General features: G+C 40.9%; 1 protein-coding gene across 4 annotated transcripts in view; it reads right to left on the bottom strand.

The window, feature by feature from the left end:
* Positions 1-1,247: 1,247 nt before the first annotated feature.
* mob2a (MOB kinase activator 2a) overlaps positions 1,248-9,690 on the bottom strand; it is a 221,389-nt gene continuing 212,946 nt past the window's right edge. For all 4 annotated transcript variants that reach the window (XM_078220648.1, XM_078220646.1, XM_078220645.1 and 1 more), the window contains exon 5: positions 1,248-3,395. In XM_078220648.1, coding sequence (XP_078076774.1) covers positions 3,130-3,395 — 266 coding nt within the window. In that variant the 3' untranslated portion in view covers positions 1,248-3,129. The remainder of the gene's footprint in view (positions 3,396-9,690) is intronic.

The following is a 9,690-nucleotide window of genomic DNA, read 5'->3' as shown; positions in this document are numbered from 1 at the left end:
AACTCTGATGACGTATGTACATAGTTTTAAGTAATGAAATGTAATTAATGTAATGTTTTGTAAATAAGCACTGTATTGTAGGGTAAAAATGATTCATTTATTGGACTGTTTGTAACTATTGGATCTGTCGTTTGAAATGTCTTATTTGAGAGTTTTATTTTGTGAATAAAGTATATTTTTGAAATTAAAAAAAATATTGCCTTTCCTTCATTGTCACTGTGTCAAAATCCCTTGCTGACAGTACTGTGAATGTACCTATACCAGAAGGACTGCAGTGGTTCAAGGTGGCCGCTCACCAACAGATTCTCAAGGGCAATTACAGATAAGCAACATATGTTGGTCTTGTCGATAATATTCACATAATAGGAATAAGAAAAAAAAATCTAGAAAGAATATTCCCAAAAAGTGTGTGTCGGAATCTTTGTTTTGTTGGGGCAAAGAGAAAGAATTGAGGTTACTGGAGGAAGGACCAAAATTCAAGACAAAACCTGCTATAAATTAAGGAAATTTGCCGATCATGAATTCAAGATTTCATTTTCCATCTTTTAAACTTGTTGCCTACAAATGTCAGGAAGGCAAAACAGTCTGAGCAGTGCACCAACCAAGATCAGAAGGAGTGCCAACGCAGAACAGTCTTCTATAAAATTGTCCCTTCCGGTCCTTCCCTGCAATTTCCAGCTTCGCCCTCTATCGTTTGCAGAAATGGCCCATCTTCTTGCCACATTGCTCTATCAAATAGCTCAGCTAAGAGGCAACCAGGGAATTTGTAATTATGACAAAAGCAAAATACTGCAGATGCCAGGAATGGGAAATAAAGAATATACTCAGCAAGTTTGGTAGCATCTTTGGAGAGAGAAACAGTTTTAAGTCAATGAGGAGACTCTAAAGTTCTGTTAACTCTTTTTTTCTCCACAGATGTGGAAAGTATTTCCAGAACTTTTTTCACCCTGGTCGATGTTCTTTCACACAGCATTTAATGATATTATTTAACTTGGAGATATTCCATTCAGCCAATCCCAAAGAACAAATAGCAAACACTCCCCATTACATTACACTATTGACTCAAGAATGAATTGAAGGGTATGCACATGTTATGACTAACAAAGAAAAATGCTCTAAAACTCAACCTCTCAAAAATCTTTACTTACCAAGACTGCTTTCTTCTTCCCTTCTACAGAAAACTGCCTATGAATACTCAAATCTATGGAAGGCATTTAAAAAGGTAACAAAGATTTTGAAGAAACAAGTTCAATAGCAAAATGTAAAATTCCTTTAAAAATGCCCGTCAAAACTGAAAATAAACAAAAAATTCTAAGACTCATTTTAGTTTACCACGGTACAAGGAACATCTCATCCATTCAGGAGGATTCTTTTAACTTTACACAGAGTGTTCTTACTGATAATTACAGTGAAGATTGAAACAATCTCCAGTATAATCTTGATCCTGCATAGAATCAATACATTACATTTTATCACAGGGCTACAGTCCAACATTGACACCCCATTCAGGCCCCATCCCCATAACCCTACATATTTACCCTGTGAATCCCCACGGCACAAAGGGTCAATGTAACATGACCAATCAACCTAATCCACACATCTTTGGAGTGTGGGAGGAAACCGGAGCACCCGGAGGAAACCCACGCAGGCAGGGGGGAGAGAACGTGCAGACTCCACACAGTCACCCGAGGCCGGAATTGAACCCAGGTCCCTGGCACTGCGAGGCAGCAGTGCTAACCACTGTGCCACCCATCATCATTAACTTCAGCAGACTAAGACCTAGAACACAATGAATACTTTGAGAACTTCAGAAACAGAAGACTTACTTACAAAAGACAATCCCCATCATTTTGTAATCACTATTTTTATTTGTAATTTTATATTAATGAAGCCAGAAACAAAATAAATTTGCTTGAACACACCTGGAAACCAAGGTTGACTACAACTATCAAGGTTCAAGTGCAACATGTTCCAACTCAAGAGAAACTTTAAACAGCAAAAAAAACCCCTACACTTCTAAATAAAATGATAATTAAAATGAAATATTGTGTGCTGTCCCTCAGTTTTAAAACCAAAAATGAGGCAACTGAGATTGGAAATCTGTGTACTGATCCCCAATCCCCCCTTTTATTTCAATTCCTAGCAAACATGAGGGCGAGCTACTTGGCTAAACTTAGAAGAAGCACTATAACAGAAAATGAAAATAACCATAAATCAAATAATGAACTGATGGAAAAAAAACTAAGGTTGCTATTTGCATTCACATACAGCACGCCAACCTTAACTTTAAACAGTATTTACAAAGAAATGTGTGTACACCCTGAAGTGGCTACCTTTGAAGGAACATCAGACTGACTTTCCCCTTTCTGCCCAATCAGGAACATTTCCCAGATAGCTGAGCAAGGGTGAGAAGCAACAAGAGCTCACCATTAAAATGTGCCAGAGCAGAGGCCCTCGTGGTACCGAACCTGGCCTGACTGCAGTGCCCACCTTTGCATGCTATTTGCTCCCCAGCAGCACTGCCTTTGACTATTTATCTAGAGTGAGGCTAATCTGCAAGGTTAACTGAGTATAGAATTGCTTAATGAGGGAAAAATAATTTTCATCCCACAGGTCTGAAGGCAAGCCAAAATATTGTTTATAAGCTGCACGTTAAGTTCTCTTTTAAAGTATAACTATGGAGCTTGCACATAGAATGTGCTAAGAAAAATTATTCCTGTCGTGCGTAACTGGTCCAAGCAATAATAATGAGAGGTACTTGATTAGTTGCCAGAGCAACATGATAGCTCCAGTATTCCAAGATTATAACCATACAAATCCCAACCTCTATTTTCCTGGGTTAAAACCAAGGCTTATCCATTCCATTCCTACTCAGTAGGGGAGAAGCAGTTAACAGAGCATGTTTGCCAGCATGCCACTTCAAAGTTAGTCATTTTTTAATAACATATCATAATATATTAAAAATGGCAGTACCACCATTCTAGAAAGCATCTTCCCATGTCAAATGTGGTTCTTTCCTAAAAGTAAACACTGCATTTAGAGTGTGAAATGAGGTTCCACACTTGATTCTGCACATTTCAGTTAAGTTCCACAGTCTTCATGATCAAATGTCTTTCCTCTGCATGTGGCTCATCTTTCCTTGACATGGTTCTGTGCTGCTGCGTTACTGTAGAGGATTTCAGTCAGGTCATCCATGACAAGTGTTTCCTTGGGATCTACCAAATTGAATTCCCTTATAAATAACATGAAATGCATATACAGTGCGTTTAAGTGTCCGTGCAGTTCCAGTGCAACAGTCTCCTTAAAATGAGCCCAGTAGATGTGAGTCAGTACATGGAACAGATACCTGCAGATCTTTTTAACTAAAGACTCAAAGGAGTTTGGAAATTCTTTGCCTGCAACGAGAAAGAGAAACACATTTAGAACCCAATCATAAGCACTCAACTTTAAGAACATTACAAATAGTAGACCAGATGGCTCCTCAAGCCTCCTCCTTCCTTCAAGATGATCATGGTTGAGCTTCTGCCTCAACTCCACTTTCCTGCTCCCCATGGACATCAGAAATCTGTCGCCCTTAGCCTCGAATATACTGAATGAGGGAGCATCCACAACCTTCTGGGGCAGACAATTCCAAAGACTCTCAATTCTCCGAGTGAAGTAATGCCTTATCATCACCAGACTTAAATAATCAACCCTTCAATCCAGAAACTATGCCATGTTCTCAATTCTAGTCATGATGTGGAGATGTCGGCGTTGGACTGGGGTAAACACAGTAAGAAGTCTTACAACACCAGGTTAAAGTCCAACAGGTTTATTTGGTAGCGTGCTGCTCCTTCGTCAGGTGGAGTGGGAGATCTGCCACTCCACCTGACGAAGGAGCAGCACTCTCCGAAAGCTAGTGGCGTTTGCTACCAAATAAACCTATTGGACTTTAACCTGGTGTTGTTAGACTTCTTACTATGTTCTCAATTCCCCAGCCAGGCAAAACAGCCTTCGAGGGTGGAATTTTCATGGAGTCAAGCTGTCCGAGGAGGACTTTAAAAATAGTTGGTGGAAATACTCCCATTTTCAGCAGATCCCTTTTTTCTGACAGGGAAAGGATGTGACTCACAGGTGAGAAACCTGAACCCAAATCGACTGCTTGAGATTTAAAATCTTTGAATGGGTTTCATGATTTTTTTCTGTATCAAGTGTGCATGAGTGAGAACTCGCATTGTAAGAAGCATGTGTGTGGCCACCAAGGTGCCACAGTGGAGCAGGGAGGCACACTCAAACACGAGGGAGGGCATGGGGCAGGAGGCAGGTAGGGGCCCCAACAACCATTTATAAAACTGGGCCTAAATCTCATAACCAAAACAAGCATTCTATCCAGCCCACCTCAGCCAGAGGTAGCAGGCCCGAATTGATCGCACCCCCGCGCTGCTGCTGCTCTCCCTTCCGCTCAGTGAAAATCTTGTGTGGGGAGGTCATTTCCATGGCTCCATGGCAGAAATCTGGCCCCAGGGATCACCTCTCATTTTTCTAAATTCCAGAGAACATAGACTCAGTTTATCAGCCTCTCAAATTAGGACAACTAACCCACCCGTGGAACCAATTTATTGAACCTTTGCTCAACTGCCTGCAAGACAAGGATATCCTTCTTTAGATAGGGACAAAAGCTGCACAAGGTACGTCAGGTGTGGTCTCACCAAAGGTGTGTACAACGACAACACTCTTGTTTTTGAATCCCTTACAATAGAGGCCAACACAACATTGGCCTTCCTAATTGTTACTGTATCTGCATGCTGAGTTTCCAAGTACATCCAAATCTCCCTGAACATCACTTGAGGTTCCATGCCTTTTCAAAAGTATTCTGCTTTTTTTAAAAAATCATTACCACGGAACTGAGTGACCTCACACTTTCCCCACACTGTTCTCCATCTGCCAACTTGGGGTAGGGGAGAAAGCTAAGGTCCATAGCTAAGGTCCCAGCACTTATCCTTATGGCACTCCACTAGTTATAACCTGCTGATATGAAAATGGCCCTTTCATCCCTACGCTCTGGTTCCTGTTTTTTAACCAATTCTTTATCCATGATAATATATTACTACCAACTCCACAAGCTCTCATTATATGCATTAATCTTTTTTGTGGCACCTTACAACAATATATATTTCCAATTTGATTTTCAAGTTTGCTGACGACACCATCGTAGTGGGTCAGATCTCAAACAATGAGATAGAGAATCTGGCGAACTGGTGCGGCAACAATAATCTCTCCCTCAATGTCAACAAAACAAAGGAGATTGTCATCGACTTCAGGAAGTGCAAGGAGAACGTGCCCATCTATATCAATGGGGACGAAGTAGAAAGAGTCGAGAGCTTCAACTTTTCAGGTGTCCAGATCACCAACAACCTGTCCTGGTCCTCCCATGCCGACACTATAGTTAAGAAAGCCACCAATGCCTTTACTTTCTCAGAAAACTAAGGAAATTTGGCATGTCAGCTACGACTCTCACTAACCTTTCCAGGTGTACCATAGAAAGCATTCTTTCTGATTGTATCACAGCTTGGTATGGCTCCTGCTCTGCCCAAGACCGCAAGGAACTACAAAAGGTCGTGAATGTAGCCCAATCCATCAGCCAAACCAGCCTCCCATCCATCGACTCTGTCTACACTTCCTGCTGCCTCGACAAAGCAGCCAGCATAATTAAGGACCCCACGCACCCCGAACATTCTCTCTTCCACCTTCTTCCATCGGGAAAAAGATACAAAAGTCTGAGGTCACGTACCAAGATTCAAGAACAGCTTCTTCCCTGCTGCTGTCAGACTTTTGAATGGACTTACCTTGCATTAAGTTGATCTTTCTCTACACCCTAGCTATGACTGTAACACTACATTCTGCACTTTCTCGTTTCCTTCTCTATGAACGGTATGTTTTGTCTGTATAGAAACAATACTTTTCACTGTATGTTAATACATGTGACAATGATAAATCAAATCAAATATATTTGCCTTTAACATAATAAAACCTCAAGATATTTTACAGGAGCTTTATAAAACAAAATATGACATTGAACCACATAAGGAGATATGGTCAAAAGATAGGTTTTAAGGAGCATCTTAAATGAAGAAAACATGACACACTGGCTCCCGGTCAAGCAATTTCTTGATTTTTAAATTCTTATAATTGTTTTCAAATCTCTGCACGGCCTTTTCCCTCCCCATTTCTGTAATCGCTTCAGCACCAAGACTACACAAAATAGGATTACATGGTGTAGGAGCTAACATAGCCAACAAATCCTTCATCCATGCTGCTAACAGGAAGCAGGAAAGTCAGAGTTGGCAAGCTGTAACTAGTGAAGTGCCATAGGGATTAGTGCTGGGGCCTCAACTATTTACAATCTATATCAATGATTTGGATGGAGGGTCCAAGTGTACAGAAGATAAATTTGCCGATGACACCAAGATAGGGGTAGGCAACAAAGTTGTCAACAGGAGGCAGAGGGTCTGTAAAGGGATATATAAAACAGGTTAAATTTGGCAGATGGAATATAATGTGAGAAAACATGAACTTGTACACTTTGACAAGAAGAATGGAAACTTAATATACTATTTATACAGAGAGAAGTTGCAGAACTCCGTGAATTAGGGGGATCTGGATGTCCTGGTACATGAAACACAAAAGGTTAGTATGCAGGTACAGTACGTGATCAGGAAGACAAATGGAATGTTGGCATTTATTGTAAAGGAAATGGAATATATAGGTAGGGGTGTTTTACTGAAGTTGTACAAGGCCTCAGTGAGATCACATCTGGAGCAGTTTGTGAAGTTTTGTTCTCCTTATTTGAAAAAAGATATCATTGCATTAGAAACAGTAGAGAAGCTCCACACAGCTCACTTCTGGGATGAGGGGCTTACTTATAAATAAAGATTGGACATGTTGGGCCAACACTCAGTGCAGATTAGATGAATGACGTGTGATCTTATTGAAACATAATATCCAGAGGGGATTTGATAGGGTGGACACCAGGGGGATGTTTTCATTTTGTGGAGGACACCAGAATCAGGGGTCTACTGTTTAAGATGGAAATGAGGATAAGTTTTTTCTCTGAAAGGTCGTATGTGGAATCCTCTTTTCCAGAAAGCAGTGGAGGCAGTGATTGGGCATGATTTTACTGGCCATTCACGCCACACTCCCACTGCAGCGAAGTCGGAGAATTTGACACCCAACGCAATCTCCGTTCACAGCAGCAAGATGGGAAAATCCCACTGGCGTGAACAGCCGTAACATTCCTGCCACAGAATTTATTCAAAGCAGAGGTAGACAGATTTTTCATAGGCAGAGGAGTCAAGGTTATGAGGGACAAATGCAGAGTGGAGTTGAAATATAACCACATTGGCCATGATGTTATTGGATGGTGGTGCAGGCTTGAGGGCTGAAGAGCCCACTCCTGTTTCAAAGTCCTACATTCGCCAGTGACCCGGGTTCGATTCCCGGCTTGGGTCACTGTCTGTGTGGAGTTTGCACATTCTCCTCGTGTCTGCATGGGTTTCCTCCGGGTGGCTCCGGTTTCCTCCCACATTCTGAAAGACGTGCTGGTTAGGTGCATTGATCTGAACAGGCGCCAGACTGAGGCGACTAGGGGAATTTCACAGTAACTTCACTGCAGTGTTAATGTAAGCCTTACTTGTGACTAATAAACTTTTAAAAAATTTTACATTTCTTTAATTCTGGCCTCTTGAGCATCTCCAGTTTTAATCACTCCGTTCTTGGTGGCTGTGCCTTTAGTTACCTGGACTCTAAGCTCTGGAATACCTTCCTGACACCTCTCCACCTCACTTTCATCCTTTACAATACTTCTTAAACCCACTTGTTTGACCAAGTGCTGGTAAATAGGATTAGTATAGATTGGTATTTGATGGTCAGCATAGTCATGGTGGGCCGAAGGGCCTGTTTCTGTGCTGTATAACTATGACCAAGCTTTTGGTCAGCTGACCTAATATTTCTATCTGACTTGGTGCTATATTTTGATTTCTAATGCTCCTGTAAAGTGCCTTGGGGTGTTTTATGTTAAAAGATTAATATTGTTTACAACAAATCAACCTTCACATGCAATCTCTGTGTAGCCTACTACCTGTGTAGAACAATGGCTGAGTAATTTAACACACAATGCAAACATACACTTGATCCAAAATCTAACTGAAAACTTGTGGTTTCCAAGAAGATTGGTACAAACTACATGCGAGGGCCAGTCCTTATTCCACATTTGTTGAATAAGATTAAGTGCCAATAGGGGGAGCCACACACCACTGTGCAATCATACCACCACCTTGTAAAGCTCCTGATTCACTTGCAAGTGTGTTCAGTTTGCACAACGGAAAGTGGTTCACTGCAACATCCCAACCTCTCTTTCTAAGTTATGGCTGCATTTTACAAACAAAATTCCTGAGACATTCCTAGCTTTTAGATAGTAATTTTCAGATTTTTAATTGTAAAGTACCAAATGAAATCCACCTACATACATTATATTTGCAAGAAAGCATCTCTGCTGACATTTTACAACTTTCGGTAGATTTTGTAAATTGAGTTTGTGTCTTTATATGCCCTGTTTGTGAGCAGAACTCCCACTCACCTGACGAAGGGGCAGCGCTCCGAAAGCTAGTGGCTTTTGCTACCAAATAAACCTGTTGGACTTTAACCTGGTGTTGTGAGACTTCTTACCACATTTTACAACACCAGTAACAGTCGTAAATGGTTGTTTATGTCATGACTTACTGAATATTTGAGTCACAGAAAATTACAAGTCTGTTCAAATATTTTGAGCTGGTGGTTCCATATTAGGTAACCATCTTGGTAATCATATCAACCGAGTCATATCCTGTCATGCTATAGTCAGGAGTTTGACTTGTATAAAAAGAGTCAGTGATGTGCAATTCAGTGGTGTTTTGCAAAACTATCAAATGACACAACAGAAACTTAACAAGATGCAGCTCTGACAAAAAAAGAATTATGACTGCATCTTTCAAAATGATTATGCCCTGCCACAAGACAGTTTTTATTACAAAAAATTACATCAAAGCAAAGGCTCTTGATCTGTTCAAGTCTGGTTTCAGTCTCGTCTACATCGCTTTTAACACTACTCAGTGATGTTTCAATCCTACAATATGGCATTCTATCCCTCCTTGCCCTACCAATAAAAGCAACCAGCCTATCCTCTCAATGCACGGCCTCCTCCTGGTTCCATTCCAATTTATACCAAAAAGGCCAACATCTCTTTGAATGCGCATTTCATCTCACTCATCCATGGTCACTGTTGTTGTGCAAAGGGGCTAATCCCTGAATCTTATTCCTCACATATACATATTACTGCTGCTACATTTTTTTGCCACATACATTGGGTTAGCTTTTATTCCTATGGTGATATCTGCTAACTCTAGCTTTCCCCTAACACCCTTAATTCCATGGTACCTGTGGTGCCATTAACTGCTTCATATTAAAATTCTGGATTAGCAAAAGCTATTTCCAGATCAACAAACGGTAAGGCTGAAATGATCCTGTTTAACTGTTCATTCAGACTGAATGCATGCATGCAACAATCTTAGTTTACTACCCTAACCTACGGTTGAGCATCAAACCCCATACTTGGTACATGCCAGGTTGTTTCTTTCCATTCCCAAACTGCAAACAACTACAGGTTCTCGCTATGCA

The sequence above is a fragment of the Mustelus asterias genome, chromosome 9 (assembly GCF_964213995.1).
Source record: "Mustelus asterias chromosome 9, sMusAst1.hap1.1, whole genome shotgun sequence".
Lineage (NCBI taxonomy): Eukaryota > Metazoa > Chordata > Chondrichthyes > Carcharhiniformes > Triakidae > Mustelus > Mustelus asterias.
Note: the sequence above shows the minus strand (reverse complement) of the source record. Positions and strands in the feature narration are given on the sequence as shown.